At 38.5% G+C, this 20,754-nt stretch overlaps 1 protein-coding gene across 1 annotated transcript in view; it reads right to left on the reverse strand.

The window, feature by feature from the left end:
• DIAPH1 (diaphanous related formin 1) overlaps positions 1–20,754 on the reverse strand; it is a 93,713-nt gene that overhangs the window by 11,610 nt on the left and 61,349 nt on the right. The window contains exons 18-22 of the mRNA XM_081231609.1: positions 5,922–6,020; positions 1,674–1,768; positions 1,247–1,348; positions 787–1,026; positions 525–654 (exon numbers count right to left, since the gene is read on the reverse strand). Coding sequence (XP_081087735.1) covers positions 525–654; positions 787–1,026; positions 1,247–1,348; positions 1,674–1,768; positions 5,922–6,020 — 666 coding nt within the window. The remainder of the gene's footprint in view (positions 1–524; positions 655–786; positions 1,027–1,246; positions 1,349–1,673; positions 1,769–5,921; positions 6,021–20,754) is intronic.

The following is a 20,754-nucleotide window of genomic DNA, read 5'->3' on the forward strand; positions in this document are numbered from 1 at the left end:
ACTAAGAAGAGAAGAGAGGCTTCATTTAATTTAACAAGCATCTATGAAATCCCCCGGGATCTTGGTCTCATTTATTTTAGAGAACAGGGTTTGGGAGGAAGGAGACATTACACAGAAATATAGAGGGTGGGCAGAAATCTGTTCCCGTTTCTACTGAATGCTGCTTTTTCTTTGCCTAGTCCCAGGACGGTGAGGCCTGGTTTTTGCTAATCCAGTCTACGCTTTCTGAATGAGAAAAACTGTTGACTTAAACTAAAAATACCTGCCTTTCTTCTAGTTGTTTTTTGGTGTCTGGTGTTTCCCTAAGAAGGGAAAGAGTCCTTCCCACTTCTGTACATGGAGACCTCTCTTCTGCCCGACACTCCTCCCTGTGGCTTAGACATCATGCCTATGCGCTCTCCCGTTCCTTAAAATTGTCTGAACTGAAAATGATCTAAAATCTAGACTGAGTCTTCTTTCCCTACCCCGTGCAGAGATTTCTGGGGCTTGGAAGCACCTTCTAGCTCCACCCCAATCTGCCTCACCTCGGCTGGCTTTCTCCACGTGGGCAAGCTCATCTGGAAACTTGAGGACCTCGGGATAGTTACTCTCACACAACTCAGCCAAGAAGTGCAACAACGTCATCTTCTGATCTGTGGACTTGGTGTCTCGAAGCTTGGGGGAAGAGGAGAAATGGTGAGTCCTGACACGCCCACGATCACCTCAGGCTGACAGCAGTTTGCCACACTGGGCTCCTAGAGGCCACAGCCTTCCCTTCCATCGTCCTGCTCTAGCCCCCTGGCTCACCTTACAGAGGAAGCTGATACTGAAGCCGAAAGCACCAGCATTCCTGGAACCAGCATTCATATAGTTTCCAACAAGCAAGGTAATCTCTAGGAGGCTAGCGAAGTTCTCGCTCTTTCGCAACTCCTCACATGCGGCAGTGACAGAAACAATCTCTGGCTTGATATTCTCCACTTGCTCACTGAACTGCAGCTTGAAGAGGATGGCATTGAGGCGAGGCCGCAGGCGGGGCACAGCGCCCATCTGGGGAGAGACAAGCAGTTCCATTATAGCCAACAGAGAGAGAGGAAAGGGAGAAGAAGATACAGTCTTAAGCCTCCTGTGGCAGAATCTGAGTTCCAAAGTAGGGAGGAGAAAGAGAGAAAGATGGGTTCAGAATAGACAAGAGGCCAGGAGCAAGTGCACCGGATGCTCTCGGGGAGGAGGGGGTCAGAGAAGAGTCTGTGCCACAGGCCTCACTCACCACCACGCCGAACTGCTCTGACTCAGCCAGATCATCATATTCGTCCTTCAGTTCGGAAAGCATTTTTAACTGCTCTGGCTCTGGCATCTGCTTAATGAGATTCTGCAAGACAGAAGGGACTGTCTAAGTTTGAGGGGGATGAGCTGACAACTTGAGCCTCCTGTCAGTCCCTCGCTCTGCCCAAGGACCACTAAGAAGGAGACACGGGCTGGGGTAGGGGGAGGTGGGGGAGGCAGCTAGTGAGATGGCAGGACTTTTGAAAAATATACCAGAAATAACTTGATCACCAGAGAGATGGAAGCTTATATAAAGCCAGCATTCTTTAAGTCAACGATGCTTACAGAGTCCTCATCGTCTAGGCAGAGAGGAGACAGAGCTAGTGTACAGCAATGCAAAGAGCCAGCTCCAGAATGACCTTGCTCCTTACCTGGATCATAGACTCAGTCAGAACAGCCTCATTCACCTCCAGGATGACATTCTTAATCTCTTGATAGGGCATGCGGAAGGAACCCAAAAAGATTGCTGCCAGGAAATGAGATAAAAGACATGTTCTTCTCAGTCTCTTCCCCCTTCCAGCCCACCCTACAAACCTACGCTGGACAACTTTCCTAGGAGTGCTCTCTCAAAGTCATGATCTGAAACCTCCACCAGCTCCCCACTGCCTGTATAGTTAAGATCCAAGCTCCTGAGCCCAGTGTTTAAGGTTCCCACCTCCCAGCTTTCCCTCCCACGAATCCCCACATTTATGTCACACGCCAGCCACACTGTTCCAAGCACCACATTCTACAAACACCTTGTCTTTGCTCACACAGGAAGTCTTTGATCTCTCTCTATATACATCAGAAATGTCCACCCTGTTCTATTTTAGTTCCTCACTCCCTTGACTCCATCCTCAAAGCTGCCACTGCCTTGAAATGCTGTGATTCTTAAATTGCCACATCCCATTCCCCAACAAACACTTCCCATCCTTTCAGCTCTCTCACTAATCCCTAAATTGACTCTTCAACCTCATCAGAGTGCTCTCTTGCGTGCTCGCTCTCTCCCACGAGAGAGATGACCACTCCATTTTCTCTGAATGTCTCAGTTCTACTTTGCTTTCTCTGTTTAACCTAGACCCTGTAGTCTACCCTTTCACTCCCACTCTATTATTACTACTATTCTTATTTTCTTGTTTCCTTCTCCTTCCAGTCCTTAGTTAACCCAGCCATCTCATATCTCTCCTCTTACACCTGGGCTGATGAACACTGCAGATCAGATTCTACGAATCTGAAGTGGCACCGGTGATGGTGGGGAATCCTTCTGTGTGTCCCTAGTCCACGCTCTCCCGGCTCTCTTGGCAGCTCCTCCATATAAAATATCCCCATTCTCCCAAATGTCCTGCCACTTCCCCATTTGTTCCAAAAAGGCCTTGCTGCTTTTTACTGAGAAAAATTGAAGCCATCGGTCAAATTACTTGCTAAGCTTTCTCTCATGCCACTTATAAACTGAGCAATGGGGGCCCTCAGTTGGAACCAGACTAGAAAAGGCTCGAGTAAGGGCTATTTTGGAATCATCCAGAAGGAAACTTGTGCCGACACTTCTTTACGTAAGCTTAGCAGAACTATATCCATATACTTATCCTTTTCTTGTGTTTCAATAGAACGGGTAGCCCTAAGGACCTTTTCCTTCAGCATATACAGTGGGCCTTCCCCATCTGTGGATACAGAGGGCCAACTATACTACACCATTTTATATAAAGGACTTGAGCACCCATGGATTTCGGTATACGAGGGGGGTTCTGGAACCTATCCCCCACAGATACCGAGGGACAATGATATACACGTTCAAGTTTTTCCTATTTAAAAAAAAAAAATCCTCCCTGATTCAACATTCTTAATTACCAACTTCCTTCTTTCCTTCACTTTATAACGTTCTAAAAATATAACAGTCTATTCTTGCTTCCACATTCTCATTAATTCTTCTGTCCCCACAAAGTCAGTGAAAAGATGACAGTCATTTCTCGAGTGTATACTCCATGTAAGACCTAGTATCTTAAACACAATCTACATATATGATCTCATTTAACCCTATTTATTATAATGTATAAGTTTGTATTATTAACCACATTTGACAGAAAAGGAAACATACTTAAAGAAGTTAAGCTACCCGTCCAAGGTCACACTGCTAGTAAGGGTTGGAGCCAGGATTTAAATACAAACGGATTCCACAGCTGCTGTTCTTAACACTTATGCTATACTAAAATTATTCTTCCCTAGGTCACTGACTTTCCTAATGCCAGATCCAAAAGACACTTGTCCTGTCCCGGTTTTACTTGACTACTACTCCCACTTCTTAGACTATGTCAGACTATTTTTCTTGCTGTTCCTTTCCAGCCTCCTTTGAGGTCTCCCCTTTTTGTTACTTGCCCCCCCCAAATATTAATGACCTTCAAAGCAAATTATTGGCTTCAACTATGACTCATATACTATCTCTTAAATTCTTATCTCCAGCCAGACATTCCTCCTGATTTCTATACCCAAATGCCTAATACACCCATCCTGCTGGAGGATTCCCACAGGAACCTTAAATTCTATCCTAAAATTAAGTCAATCATTCCTACCTACCACTCTGCCATCTCTCACTCATGTCCACCATTTCTCCCACAAAAGATAGAATCTGCTCCTGCTGGATTTTCCTATTTCAATAAGTGGTACCACTCTCTATAGAGTGATCTTAACCCAAGAAAACATCTCCTTTATCCCCTCTATCAATCACTAAGTTCCATTAATTCTATCTTCTTAATATCTTCTGCCTTCCTATTCATTCTTACAACTTAGTTTCAGGCCTTGATCACCTCTCGTCTAGTTTAAAGCCATAACATAACACATCTCTCTGCCTAGAGTCTTCCCCTACCCTAGCAATCCGGCCTCATAATCACTGCTAAAGTAGCCCTCCCCCAAATTACATAGGGTTGTATCACTCACTTTCCTGATTAAAATCCCTGCAATAACTTTCACAGTTTTCAGGATAAAATACATACTTCTCAGCCTAAGCCTACCAGACTTCTTTATGATCTAGCCTCTATGTCTATTTCTTGAAAGCTTCTTCAACCACCACTCCCCCACATATGGCCTTTACTCAGCTGTACTCAACTACTTGCAGTTCTTGAACTGCACACATGCCTCTGTGCCTTCATACATGCTGATCCCTCTGCCTGAAACAAGCCAGCCCTCACCCTTCATTTAGTTTGTTGTAAATAGTTTTAAGCAGTACTTCATTTAGAATGACTGAGCTCTCTCCAATACTCCTCCCACTTGATTTAGATGCCCCCTTGCCCAGTGCTCTCATAAGCTTCCTAGCACACCTCCATCATAGCACTTACCAACTTGTGCTATAACCATTATTTATTTTTCTGTCTCTACCAGACATATGGCTTGTGAGGATAGGGAATACCTTACTTAGTTTTGCATCCTCACCATATAAGAGGCACTTAGTAATCACTGAATCACTAAATAACACCTAGACCCTCCTAATCTCAATTCTCTTCCTAAATTCTGTTTCCCATATTGATATCATTCAACTGGAAATAACAATGTACTACCCCACAGTCTTTTATCATTTTCTAAAATAACAATTGCTCATTTTAATGTTGCTAGAGATAATCTTGAGAAGAGGAACTATCTCACATCACTTTAATTTCCATAAAAGGACTTACCTACAGACACTATTTAGTAATATCTGTTGCCAATGATCTAAGATTATATAGTCAAGCATAATGTAAAGGCTTACTGTTCTCATTATATCACTGACTTTACTTGTGGGTATGTGTCCTCATTACCTGTGTGATCTTGGCCAAGTCATAACATCTGAACTTTAGTTTTCTCACTTGGTAAAATGGGGACAACAGCCATGTCACTGGATCATGAGTGGGCTTTATGGAATACATACCCTTTCATCTCTGGAACACACACCTAGTATGTGCCTAATAGAGCCTGAAACCTGGCAGACCTTCAAATATTTGTTGAACAAATATTTAAATCTTCATTTTGCAACATAAAGTAGGGATATCAACAGTTGAAATGAACAAAAAAATGAACATTCATCCTGATCATTAAATACTACCTATATCAACTCTGCAGAGGAGTTTCTGATCTGAAATTTGCCACCAATCAGAGTTATGAGTATAAGTAGCAAGTTCAGAACAGAACTCTTTGAAGTTATTGATCCTACTCTGAGAAGTACAGGATTTACATTATTTATTCTAAACCACAAAGTTACTTTAGATTTAATGGAAGTCAAGCCAGTGCCCACCTTTAAAGGAAATACTTAAAAGAAAATGAGAAAGAAGGACATGTGCAGTGGCTAGAACATTTGTGTTAGATTTTCTGTGGATGCAATGGAAATAGTAATGGCTTTGAAATAAAAAATATGAGGTTCAACTCCCAGACCTGCCTCTTACCCGCTACGTGACTAGGCAAATTCCTAAAAGTCCTATTAGCCTTTATTTTCTTGCCGTAAAACTAGATGCTAACAAGCTTGCAGTGCTATTGAAGGGATTAGATATCAGGTATTTACTATGCAATGCCAAGAACTAACAAATGGAAGTTTCATATCAAGGGACCCTGGATCCACCAGAATTAAGCTCTTAGAAAAACTCCTTCATATTTAAAATTGCTGAGATCACAGAGTTACTCACAGAGATTCTGGGCTGTCTTTGAATCCAACACCTTTAACTCTTTCACTTTTTTCTTTTGCACAGATTTCTTTTCTTCTCCACCTTCCTGATCCTTCTTGGCTAGCAAGGGAAAGATTAGAAAAGTATGATTAAGGACAAACCACATCTGTGTCTAAATGAACTACTAAATGTCCCAGCCTAGAGATACTCTTCACTCCCTCTCTATTAGTAATGGTCTTCCTATTAAATTTCTTCAAGGATAACCTCCTCTTTAGCCACCCACCCTTCTATTACTGACTTCCCCCTCCAGCTATAATAAATATATCATTTTCATTTCTTTAATAGTTAGCAATAATACTTTCCCACTCATAGCCTATCTACTTGTAGGGAACAGCAAACTTTCTTTCTGTAAAGGACCAAATAGTAAATATTTTAGGCTTTGCAGACTATGTGGTCTGTCTCAACTGCTTAACTCTGCCACTACAGCGTGAAAGCTGTCACAGACAATACATAAACCAATGAGCATGACTATGTTCCAATGAAACTTTACTTACAAAAACAGGTGGTCAGCCTAAGGGCTATAGCTTGCCAACCCCTGTACTAGAGTCTTCCACTGTGTTATCCTTTTGTGCTTATTACTACTTATCTTTCAAGCTCTGTCTTGATCATGAATTCCCTATAAACATTTTCTTGATTTCCCCAAATGGTTATGATCTCTCTCTGAATCCCCACTGAATGTGATACTTTTTTACAGCAAGTCCTCTCACTGACTTTGTCATAATCACATATAATCTCTCCTCTACAAGATAAGGACTTTGTTATTCCTCTTTGAAAAATCTCATGGCATAAAAACATATTCCTAGTATACAAATATCATGTTGGTACACACACAGAAGGTATAATATACTCCTTTCCTTCTACACTCTTCTCAGATTATCCAAAACCAATGTATTCTTCTCTGATAAATGTAGTCACTCTCTGCTTTGATGAACTAATTTTCGTGGTATCTGTTACTTAGATTTCATTCAACAATTAATAATTCAATGTTCATGACATTTCATATATATCATCTTGATCTTTCTAAATCCTATGTTACTTTTTAAGTGTGGATACCTTCCCACCCCATTTGGATTTTGAACTTCAAGAGCATGGGCAAAATAATTCTTCACTGTATCATTCCCTCAGCACCTAACATGACAGTAACATTCTCTCAAAAATGATTTACGCTGCCTATTGAGAAGGATTCAGCAGCAGATAGAAAGAGAAACAGGAACTGTTCTGGATAGACTATTGTAAAATATTTTGTCAACTTTTCAGAAAGGCTTATGGGACTATCTCTTTAAGAAGTATCAAGAAAGTGACACAGCTAGTTGCTTTTGAGGAGAGGAATGGGGTGCTTGACTATGGAAGAGGGAGGAATACTATTCAACACAAACCCTGTTATACTGGTTGAATTTTAAACCATATGAAAAGTATTACCTGGTACAAATAAATAAGAAAGCGAACAAAAAAGCAAGTTATATGGCAAAAGGTACAAAGAACTATTAATAAAAAAAAATCCTTTGGCCTGAGAGTTTTAACTTGAAGGAAAATGCTAAATAGATGAAGATTAGTTATTTAAATAAAGACTTATTGAGTACCTGCATGTACCAGGCTCTGTTCTGGGTACCAGGAATAAAACAAAATAGAAAATAGAAAAATAGAGAAAAACTCCTGCCTTCATGGAACTTATATTCTAATAAAGAGAAATAGACAATAAGCCAGCTAATAGATAAAATAGTACATTAGATGGTCGTAAGTGCTATGAAAAGAAAACCAAGTAAGGAAGAGAACTGGGGGGATTTGATGAGGGGACGGATTATAACTTTAGTGGGATGACCAGGGAAGGTCTTAGTGAGAATGTGACATGACAGTAAAGACCTTTTAGAAGGTGAGAAAGCAAAGCAGTTCAGGCAGAGAGAACAACAAATGCAAAGGCCTGAGACAGAAGCAGGCCCTGATGTGCTAAAGGAAAAGCAAAAAGGTCATTATTGGTGGAGTAGATGGAATGAGGGGGAGAGCTGGAGCTGAAGTCAGAGAGGCCCTAAAGACAGATCATATAAAAAAATGAAAACTATGGGTAGTCAGATAAAAATTTAGACTTAAAACATCCAGACTGTATCACAAAACCTTAGAAGCAGAGGGGCAAAGTACAAGTAAATCTCTCATTTCATATAGATAAAGTGAAAAGATACAGAGTCACTGCTGATGTTGAAAAATAGAAAAAACAGATTCAACTTTTTGCCTGGCAATAAGATAAAAATAAATGAAAAGTATAAATACAAGAAAGGAAGGGATGAAAATGTCATTTCTGTGGAAGATATAACTAGATGTAGAATTCAAGACAACTACTAGAAGTAATAAAGAACTACTAATGAATAATTCAGTAAAGATGACAGATAAAAGACAAGCATATGGGCTTCCAGTTTCACCAAAATGGAGTAGTCCCATGTGGAGGAAATACTATTATATTTAGAAATTGGGGAAGGTAAAGGGACCTAAATGGAAATACAGGTTCTACACTTCACGTGGACTGGTAAAACACTGATATCATTAGACTGGGAAAAGTTACGTGTGTATAATGTAATACCTAGAGCAACACCTAAGCAAACTGTATAAAGTGATATACTCAGGCATTATAAATAAATAAAAATGGAATAAAAAATATTCCAAAAAAACACAGAAAAGTAAGAAAAAAGGAGGAAGCATACAGAAAACAAATAACAGTGGCAGACTTAAGCCCTAAAACATCAGTAGTAGTTACCTTTAATATAAACGGTCTAAATATACCAATTAACTGAGATTGGCTGTAGTGTAACTACCTGACAGTTTGGGTTTTTTTAAATTGTAATATAAGTACCTGATAATAAGCTTTTGATTGCTGAGGCATCCACTTCAAAGACATCCATCTTGAATAAACATATTGCCAGCTACACAACTAGATAAAGAACCAGGCCACCATCCATGAAGTTCCCCTTTTAGAAAGCTGTGGGTGACCTACATAACTGATCATTAGAGTGACCCTGCTTTTCCTTTTGTGCACTTTAATTCCTGCTCTCATGTTTTAAATTCACCAATAAAGAGTGAACCCATGAAACCCTAGGCACCTCACCCTCAACCCCAATAAAGGATGAAGCCCAGGGATGACCTAGAGCCCCCTACCCATCTCTCTTCCTGTGACCTCAATGTGTGGCCTGAGACATGTCATGTCAGGACCTGTGAACACTAAAACCTTGCTTGTTCTCTGATGCTTGTTGCTGAGGTGCATCTTGCAATCCTAATAAGAACCACAAGGGCTGGTCCAGCCTCAACACTGGCCCAGGTGAGTGCCCCCAGGCATTCCCAGGCAACAGCATTAGTAGGCTGAGACCTACACAAAATAGGACAGAGTGGATTAACAAAAGACCCAGCAATATGCTGTCTGTAAGAAACTTTCTTCAAACACAAAGGCTGAATGTAAAAGGCTGAAAACAGATATACCGTGCAAACATCAATTAAAAAAAGAAAACAGAGTGGCTATATTCTATCCAGTGAGTAGACTTCAGAGCAAAGAAGGGAGACAAAGAGGGACATTACATGATGATTAAAGGATCAATCCACCAGGAAGACATAACAATTCTAAATGTGTATGCACCAAACAACAGAGCCTTAAATATAAGAAACAAAAACTGATAGAGGGCTTCCCTGGTGGCGCAGTGGTTGAGAGTCCGCCTGCCGATGCAGGGGACACGGGTTCGTGCCCCGGTCCGGGAGGATCCCACATGCCGCGGAGCGGCTGGGCCCGTGAGCCATGGCCACTGAGCCTGCGCGTCCAGAGCCTGTGCTCCGCAATGGGAGAGGCCACAACAGTGAGAGGCCCGCGTACCGAGAAACAAAACAAAACAAAACAAAACTATAATGCCCAACCCACTAGAATCACTAAAATGGAAAAACAAAACTGATGATACTAAGTGCTGGTGAGTATGCAAAGCACCTGCAACTCTCATACATTGATGGTGGAAATGAAAAAAATGGTACAGCCACTTTGGAAAGTAAAGTGAAAACAGTTTGGCAGTTTCTTATACAGTTAAACATATATATATTTATTGTAACATATGACCCAACAATCCCATTCCTAGGTATCTGTCCAAGAAAAAGAAAAACATGTATGTCCAGACAATATCTTGTATGCAAATGTTTCTATTGGCTTTATTCATAAAGCTCTGCCCCAGGTCAGCCATGCTCTGCTGGGAAGCGAAGGGAATGGGGAGGAGGGAGAAGCAAGCAGTGTCAGCCTCAGGAGCTTCCCCTCCCCACCCCTCTTTCCACCTCTTCCCGCTGCTTGAGCCCTGAGCATTGATTGGGAGCTGAGAGGAGTTGCAGCTGTTGGCATGAAATCTCCTTCTCCCTGACCTGGGGAGGGGAGGACCAGCAGATAATCCCACCCTTCCTTGAGCTGTTGCTGTACCCTGATGCTCTCAGCCAGCTCAGATTTTATAAAAATGAATTGAAAGTCAAAAAATAAAAAAAATAAAAAAAAATAAATGCCAAAAACTGGATTCAACCCAAATGTCCATCAACCAGTGAATGGACACAAGGAAATACTACTCAGCAAAAAAAGGAATGACCATGCATGCAAACAACATGGACAGATCTCAAACACATGATGCTTGGTGAAATAATCCAGACTTCAAAGACTCCTCAGTGTATGATTCCATTTATATGACATTCCAAAAAAGACAAAAACTGTAGGGACAAGAAAACATATCAGCCCCTGCCAAGGCCTAGTGGTGAGGAGAGGGGATGGACAAATGGGGAGGAGGAAACTTTAAGAGTGATGAAAATGTTCTCTATCTTTACATGGCTATATACATTTGTCAAAATTCACAGAAATGTACACATAAAAAGGGTAAATCTTACTGTATGCAAATTATGCCTCAATAAACCTGACTAAACACACTGTATCTTCAAGGCCAATAAAATATATTAGTATAAAGCTATAGTAACTCTAAGAGTGATAATGAAAGAAGAACAAATGAAGTTCTTAATAATAAATAATAATAAATAGAAGAGATTCTAGAAATAGATATGAAACACATTTATATGCTAAAGTAAAAACTCAGATTAATTTTAAAAAGTATAGTCTAACACAGGAGTTGGTAAACTTTCTTAAATGACCAGAAAGTAAATATCCGACTCTGTGGGCCACACAGTTTCTGTTGGAACTACTCAACTCTGCTGGTGTAATATTAAAGAAGTCATAGCCAATATGTAATCAAATGGGCATGGCCACATTCCAATAAAACTTTATTAACAAAAATGGGTTGGTCATAGTTTTCTGACTCCTGAGCTAATCAATAGTGTTGGAACAACTGGCTCTCCATGTTAAAGGAAAATAGTTAGATCCTAACTTTACACTATTCACAAAAATAAATTCCAGATACATTAAACAGCTAAATGTTAAAAACCAAAATACACTATTATTTTGAATAAATGAAAACTTTCCTAAGAATAACACAAAATAAAGATGGTATAAAGGAAAAGACAGACTGATTTGAGTACATAAAATTTTTGTTTTTCAATGTGAAAATCATCATAAAATATATGAAAAGAAATGAAAATTTCCATTTCCAGTATTGGGGGTCAAGTCTCCCATGGAAAAACATCTAAAAATGCTGTTATGGTATTTTAAAAAATCACCTTGAAGCACAAAAGAGCTGAGAAGATGATGAATTGCTCCAGAGAAACAGTGAGCAAAACACTGGAGCATTGTTCCAATATCAGTTTGAGGGCTTTGTGCAGCAAGGGTACACAGGGATCAAGATCCAGTTTCTGGGGGCTTCCCTGGTGGCGCAGTGGTTAAGACTCTGCCTGCCAATGCAGGGGACATGGGTTCGAGCCCTGCACCTGGAAGATCCCACATGCCACGGAGCAGCTTGAGCCCGTGTGCTGCAACTAATGAAGCCCACGTGCCTAGAGCCCGTGCTCCGGAACGAGAAGCCACTGCAATGAGAAGCCCGAGCACCACAAGGAAGAGTAGCCCCCGCTGCCGCAACTAAAGAAACCCTGCACCCAGCAACAAAGACCCACCGCAGCCAAAAATAATAAATAAATTAATTAATTAAAAAAAAAAAAATCCAGTTTCTGCCTAATGTGGGAAATCTCATACGAGACTCTCTCCTCTTTAGCTGGGAACCCAAAAGGCTACATCCTAAGAGATAAAAGTGATCACAACAGGCTTGCACTTGGGAGCCCTAGAAAGCCTACACTCTAGGAAGAGGGTGAACCAGAGGTAGATCAAGCCTTTCCAAAACCACAACCAAACCTTGGCATAGCTCACTCCCTGACTGCATGAAGGTGATCAGCCCACACACTTATCTGCCTAGAGAGGAAAACACAATAGGAACAGACTTATGCATGATCCAGACATTGGAGCTTTAAAGTAATGATAGCTAACATGTTCAAGAATATTGAGGGAAAAATAAAAATAGATGAAGATGGAGAAGTTTACCAGAGAACTAGAATTTATTTAAAAAAATAAATAAATGGACATTCTAGAACTAAATGAAATTAAGAGATCTACAGATGGGTTTAACTAGAGACACAATAGAAGTTAGTGAATTGCAAGACAGATCAATAAAAAAGATACAAACTACAGCAGAGGGATAAAAGATGGAAAGTAACAAGAAGAGTGCAAGGGACATGTGTGTAACTGGAGGCCCAGAAAGAGAAGAAAAAATTGGACAGAGCAATTAACAATATGGTGCTGTACATGTAAAAACTCGTTAAGAGGATAGATCTCATGTTAAGTGTTCTTCCAACAAAAATGAAAATGAAAACAAGGGGACTTAAGAAATCTTTTGGAGGTGATGGATATGTTCACTACCTTGATTGCAGTGATGGTATCACAGGTATATGCATGTGTCCAAATTCATCAAAATGTATACATTAAGTATGTGCAATTTTTTGTATATTAAATATACCAGAATAAAGCTGAAGGCTGGAGAAGGGGGAGAAATGTGACTTGGAGCATGGGAAAAGTCCCAGGATTTCAGTATCAAACAGAAGCTTTAGACAGGTACTCAGAGAAAGTAAAATATTAAAAACAACAAAACAAAAGCAAAAAAGCCCCATGACACACACACGTAAAATGGAATGCTAAATGTGATATTCACTGGCACTGAATTTGAAAGCAAAATAAAATGCCAATAATTAAAACAAAAAACCAGAAAAACTAGACAGGAGCAATATTTGAAGAGAAAATATTTGTTTTAAAAGTGATGAAGACTTCAACACACAGAATCAAAAGCTCAGAAAACCCCAAGTATGAATACAAAGAAAACCACACCATAGCACATTATCACAGTAAAACTGCTAAAAGCCAGAGTAAAAAAAAATTCTCAGAGTAGCAGGAGGTGGAACATATCTTCAAATGAATAACAATAACTGACAGTGGAGGGTTGGTTGGTTTGTTTGTTTCTTAAGGGAGAACAAAAAATATCCTTCAAAAATGTAAGTGAAATAAAGATATATCCAGACAAAAACAGAGAATTCATTACAAGTAGACCTGAACTAAAATAAATAGTAAAGGGGGTATTTATTTATTCAAGCAGAAAATAAAGTATCCCAAAAGGAAATACAGAAATGAAGGTAGGAAGGAAAAACAATAGAAAGGAGTTTTTAAGTGAATACTGATATTATAAAATAAGAGTAAAAATGTCTGTAGGGTTTAAAAAATATGTAGAATTAAAATGCATGAAATCCATGATTCAAAAGATGTGTGGTACATAGGATTAAAATATTGTAAAGTTCTAACGTTACCTGGAAGGTGGTAAAAGTTCTAATATTTATTAGGTTGTAATAAGTCAAGCATGCATGTTGTAATTTCTAAGGTATACACTAAAAGGATAGTAAAAAAAAAAAGTGTAACTAAGAATAGGGAAAATGTGAAATAATAGTTTTAAATGAATCAGTAAGAAGAACAGAAAAAAAGGGTGTAAATTGGAAAAATCAAACAGAAAACAAACAGCAATCTGGTATATATCAATTCAAGTGGATTAAATACTTTGCAATGAAAAGACTAAGATCATCAGACTGGATTTACAAAACACACACACTAAATATGTACTGCTTACAAGGGACACACCTTAAATAAAGACACAGAAGTCTTAGGACAAAATAGTGGAAGAAAATATACTAACCAAAAGAAAGCTGATGTAGCTGTACTAATATCAGATAAAGATTTTATCTGTAATAATGCTACTGCCTTGAATAGACACATTTCATAGTGATAAAGGGTCAATCCACAAGGAAAATATGATCATTCTAAATCTAAATACATCCAATAATTTAGTTTCAAAATATATAAAGTAAAAATTGACTGAACTAAAAGAAAAGGGTAAATCCATAACTACAGCGGAAGAATTAACACCCTTTGTACAGTAACTAATAAAACAAGCAGACAAAAACTTGGAAGGGATATAGAAAATATGAACACATCTAACAAACTTGACCTAATTGATACATTACAACAATGCATGCAACAGTGACAAATTACACCTTTTTTTTCACACACACAGCACATTTACCAAAATTTACCATATGCTGGGCAAACCAACAAATTTCAAAGGATAGAAATCATTCGAAGTATTTTCTCTGATCACACTAGCATTGCATTAAGTTGGAATTCAGTAAAAGGATAACGACAAAGTTCCCAATTATTTGGATACTGAATAAATATCCAAATAACTCTGGAGGCAGTGAAGAAATCACAAAAGAAATTAGAAAATATTTTTAACAGAATGAAATCAACATATTACATAGAACAGACAGAACTAATAGAAAACACAAAATAAGATGGTAGATTTAAATCCAAATATTTCAGTAATTATGTTAAGTGCAGACAGACTATATGTTCCACTTAAGACCAACATTGTAGATGATGAAGGTACATTAATATTAGACAGTTTTCCAGGCAACAAAAAGCATTAAAAAGATAAATAGGGACACACTATAACAATAAAAGTTTTAGTTTGTCAGGAAAATATAAGAATTTTGAATTTGTATGCACCTGATAACAATACATATTTATGTATTAAGATATATAAAGCACCAAAAAAGGATAAGCTTAATCTAATCATGAGCCACAACTACATTAGGCAAATCCATACTGAGGGACATTCTACAAACTAACGGGTCTATACTCTTTAAAAAATGTCAAGGTATTAAAAGATAAAGACCAAGGAACTACAATGAGGAGTCTGACTCCATTTTTGGTTTAACAGTCGACAGCTGTTAAGCCTCACCTCTCCCACTTCACCTTGTGCCTCACATCTGGGCAAAGGAACACAGAGGCCTCAGTGCTCCCTCCTTGGTGCCAGTGGAGATTCAGACTATGCAAGGTCCTACCCTAAGCACAATAAAAACTTAGGCCAGTCTCCTTTCCTTGCCCTTTCAAGCCATTTCAAACCTGCTTGAGAGGACTATTCTCCTCTTCCCAGAGACCTCAATCATTTAAGTTAATAAACCTTTTCATACCCTCTTGGTGTGTGTGGGGCATTATCATTCTTGACATCCAAACCAAATTTTGAGTAGGGGTCCATATGCCTTTGCAGGTGACGATAACAGAAATTATTCCCAATTAAAGAATACTAAGGGACAACTGAATGCAATGCATGATCCAGTATTTTTTCTGCAAAGGATGTCACTGGGACAATTGGCAAAATCTAAAGGTCAGATTAAATAACATTATTACATTAATGTTAATTTCCTAATTTTGATATGTGGCTATGGATCTACTATTAGCACATGCACACCAAAGGATAAAGAGGCAACTGATCTGTATGCTTCAGAAAAAAAAAATAACACACACACAGAAGGGTAAGGCAAATGTGGTAAAATGTTAACATCTCAGGAATGGTGGTAAAGTATGTGCAGGAAATTTTTTGCTTTATTCTAGCAACTTTTCTGTAAGTCTGAAATTGATATAAAAAGTTGATATAAAAAATTAAAAGGGGCTTCCCTGGTGGCGCAGTGGTTGAAGGTCTGCCTGCCAGTGCAGGGGACACGGGTTCGAGCCCTGGTCTGGGAGGATCCCACATGCCGCGGAGCGACTGGGCTTGTGAGCCACAACTACTGAGCCTGCACGTCTGGAGCTTGTGCTCCGCAGCGAGAGAGGCCACGACCGTGAGAGGCCTGCGCACCGCGATGAAGAGTGGCCCCTGCTCGCCGCAACTAGAGAGGGCCCACGCACAGAAACGAAGACCCGGCACAGCCATAAATAAATAAATAAATAAATAAATTTAAAAAACCCAAAACAAAACACGTTGATTAATATATTAGACTAGTATTCCATTACACTGTCATCCTAAAAGATGCAAGTGAAAAATTAAAGCCTGTCACAAATTCAGGAGAATAAATCTTTTGAAAAAAAAATTAAAAGAAGAAATATAAAGCAAAAACTGACAGAATTACAATGCTAAATCCACAAAGTGGGATGTTTCAACCATTTCTCTAAGTAACTGATAAAACAAGCAAACAAAAAGTAAAGATACAGAAAATTTAAGCAACACAATTAACAAACAGGACCTAATGGAGATATATACAACACTTCATGCAACTAAAGAATACATGAACTTCAAGTGCACATAGAACATTTATAATATTTAACAATATTCAGAGTCATAAAGGAAAACTCCACAAATTTCTTAAGACTGAAATCACAAGAGCAGTGACCAGTTAGGCCTCCCCTCCTAAAGTACTGATTGTCAGTGCATATTAGCCAGGTGGTGCACTTTAGCTACCTTGGACAATGCTATCAAGTATGCTGGGAAGGGAGGAAGCCCTCTCTGCATGTGGAAGAGCCCATGTTTGGACTCCCCTTCTTCTGACATTGCAACAATAGCAGTAACAACCAGACAACCATGACATGTGGGTGGAGTCCATCAGGTAATGCTGTGCGAAGTAAACTACCTCAAGGTATGAAATCAGCTCAGCAATTATTTTCCTTTTTGTTTCCCCCACCTCTTCTCTTTTTTTAAAATCTTTTTTTCTTTGTGGCTTGCTGATTTCATATATAAAAGAAAAGCAAAGCAAAAAGCAAAAAAAAACAAGAGCACTGACCAAAACACAACTAGCTAGAAATTAATAAGACATTTAAAAAAAATCCTGAGAACTCAAAGTGGTAGACAGAATAATGGTTCCCCAAAGATATCCACATCCTAATTCAACCTTACATACAAAAAGTACATTGCAGGTGTAGTAAAGTTGATCTTGAGATGGGAGGATTATTCTGGATTACCTGGTTGATCCCATGTAATTACAAGGATCCTTATAAGAAGGAGGTAGGAGGGTCACAGAGAGAGAAGAGACATGATGACAGAAGCAGAGGAGAGAAAGAGAGAGACAGAGATAGAGGTATGAAGATGCTATGATGCTAACTTTGAAGATGGAGAAGGGGCCCTAAGCCAAGGAATGCAGGCAGCCTCTAGAAGCTGGAAAAGGCAAGGAAACGGATTCTCCCCTAAAGCTTCCAAAGGAAACACAGCTCTGTCAAAACCTTGATATTAGGACTGTGGACTCCAAATAAATTTATATTCCTGTTAAGTCACTAAGTTTGTGGTAATTTGTTACAGCAGCAATAGGAAATACATTCCATATATTTAGAAATAAAGCACTTCCAAATAACCCATGAAAAGAAATCATAATGAAAATCAAAATTTATTGGACTGAATAATAAAAATGCTTCCTGTTATGGACTGAGTTGTGTTCCTTCCAAATTCATATGTTGAAGCCCTAACACGCCCCACGGCCCCCTGCCTGCACCCCCCACCACCCGGTGCTTCAGAATATAGCTATATTTGGAGACAGGGTCTTTAAAAGGAGGCTCTTAGGGTGGACCCTGCTCAATCTGACTGGCGTCCCTAGAAGAAGAAAAATCTGGACAGACAAGGAGACACCAGGAATGCAGGCACGTAGGAAAAGACCATGTGAAGACATGGCAAGAAGGCAGCATATGCAACCCAAGGGAAAACGCCTCAGAAGAAACCAGACCTGCTGACACCTAAATCTATGACTTCTACCCTCCAGACCTGTGAGAAATAAATATCTGTTTTTTAAGCCACCATGTCCGTGGTACACTATGGCAGCCTTAATAAGGTAATACACTTCCTATTAAAACTTAAGGGCTACACCTAAAACAGAAACTTAGTGTCAAACACATATATGGAAAAAAAAAAAAGAAAGACCCAAAACTAATGAGTTAACTACTCATTTCAAGAAATGAGAAAAAAAAATTAGAACAGTAAAATAAACCCTAAAGAAAAAATTTAAAAGAAAATACAGGTAAAAGCAGAAATTAATGATCTATAACAGAGATTAACAAAGCCAATAGTTTTTTGTTTTTTTTTTTTAAGACTCGTAAATTCAGAAAACCTCTGGTGAGACTGATCAGTATTTAAAAATGAGAGAGAGCAATTAGGCATCCAACGTCGGGAACAAGCACCACAAAAAACAAAAACAAAAATGGAAATGAATAAATATGCTTCAGGCATTAAAGTAAATAATTTCATACAAAATATATGTGAGAATTTAGATGAAATGGACAAATTTCTAGAAAAATGTAACTTACCAAAACTGACTCAATAAGAGAAAACCTGATCAGTCCCTATAACTATGAAAGCTATTAAATTGGTAGTCAGTATTTCCTAGGAGACCCAGATGACTTTGCCAGCCAATTATTTCAAACAGTCAAGGAACAAATAATTCCCCTAATCTTATGTAAAAATTCTTCCACAGTATAGAAAATGGAAATATTCCTCAAGTCGCACTATGAGGCTAGTATAATCTTAATAGCAAAATGTAAAAGAACAAAAAATCATAGGTTACTTTTACTCATAAACATAAGCATAAAATTCTTGAAATACCAACAAACTGAATTAAACAATATAAAATAAAAAGGATAATAAATAATGCCCAAATTGGATTTATTTTAGGAATGTAAGATTAGTGTAACAGAAGCCAATTATTATGCTTCACCACAATTACAGATTGAAGGAGAAAAATTAGGTGATAATCCTAACAGTACAAAAAAGCATTTCATCAAATTCAGTACCCATTCATGAAAAATATGCTCAGCAAACTAGGAATACAAGAGAACTTCCTTAATTTGACAGAGTAGTTATCAAAAGTTGAATGCAAAAACCATGCTTAAAGGTAAAATGTTGAAAACTTTGTCTTTGAGATTAGGAGCAAGAGAAGAATATTCATCATTACCACTTTATTCAACAACACTGGCTGGAGGTCTGAGCCAGTGCAGTAAGGCAAGAAAAAAATCTTAGCATTAGAAAAGAAGAAATAACACTCTCATCTGAAGATAGTGATTATCAATATAAAAAAATCCAAAAGAATCTATAGATAAAGAAATTTTAAATATCATATAAAAATATGAAGTACCTAGGAATAAATTTCATAAAAGTTGTGTAAGACCTCTAGTAGAAACAATATAGCTTTTCTGAAAAACATTAAAAATGATAAATAAGTGAATGTAGATTTTAAGATCCATAGATTAAAAGACTTGATAACAAGATACCAATTCTTCCCAGATTGATTTATAGAGTCAGTAGAATAAAAATCCCAACAGGGTTCTTTTTTTAAGTTGACAAGCTGATTCTAAAATTTATATGGAAATACAAAGAAGAAGAGCTAAGACATTCTTGGAAAAGCAGCAAAAGATAGAGATTAGTACACTTTATAACCGTAATAAATCAAGATCGTATGGTACCGGCATTGGGATAGACAAAATGATCAACAAGAAGGAGAGCACAGTCCAGAAAACAGACCCAGGCATAAAAGAGCACTTGATATAACAGACTGAGCATGTCAGACTTCCCAATAAATGGGACTGGAACTAAGTGTCCATATGAAAAAAAGAAATTGTACCCATACGCAAATAAATCAACTACAAGTCAATTAAAAACCTTAATGTGAATGGAAAAGCTATAGGATTAATTATCTTGATGACTAAAGGACTTCTTAAATAAGCCACAAGACGCATTACTCATAAAGGAAAACACTGGTAAATCTAAGCACTTTATATAAAGAACTTCTGTTCATTGAGACACTGTTAAAAAAAAAAGTAGGTTTCCCTTGTGGCTCAGTGGTTAAGAATCCACCTGCCAATGTAGGGGACACAGGTTCAAGCCCTGGTCCGGGAAGATCCCATATGCCATGGAGCAACTAAGCCCGTGAGCCACAACTACTGAGCCCACGTGCCACAACTACTTAAGCCCACACGCCTAGAGCCCATGCTCTGCAACGAGAAGCCATCGCCATGAGAAGCCTGCACACCGCAATGAAGAGTAGCCCCTGCTTGCCGCAACTAGAGAAAGCCCGTGCGCAGCAATGAAGACCAAATGCAGCCAAAAATAAATAAATAAATTTATTAAAAAAAAAAAAACAAAAGTGAAAAGCCACAAAGTCAGAGAAGATGTTTGTGACAAAGGGCTTATATCTAGGATACAGAAGGAATTCCTTTTGTTTGGCATAGCACCATTTTGCAATCGTAATGAACGAACAGATCTATGTACTGAGAATCAACAGCTGCTAACATCACAGAGGGGACAGCCACGTATTATGTGCCTTCTGAAGAGGAAACTAACACCTATTACGAAGAAGTCTTGGTGAAAGACAAACAAATGGAGCCTGGTTCTGATTAAGCCTCTAGATCCAATTACCAACTTACACCAAATACACAGGACAGAAATTACACACTACACTATGCGAATACAATCGCAAAGTTGATATTATGGGACACTCTACAGACAAATGATACAGTTTT

Source organism: Mesoplodon bidens, assembly GCF_964165515.1.
Source record: "Mesoplodon bidens genome assembly, chromosome: 4".
NCBI lineage: Eukaryota > Metazoa > Chordata > Mammalia > Artiodactyla > Ziphiidae > Mesoplodon > Mesoplodon bidens.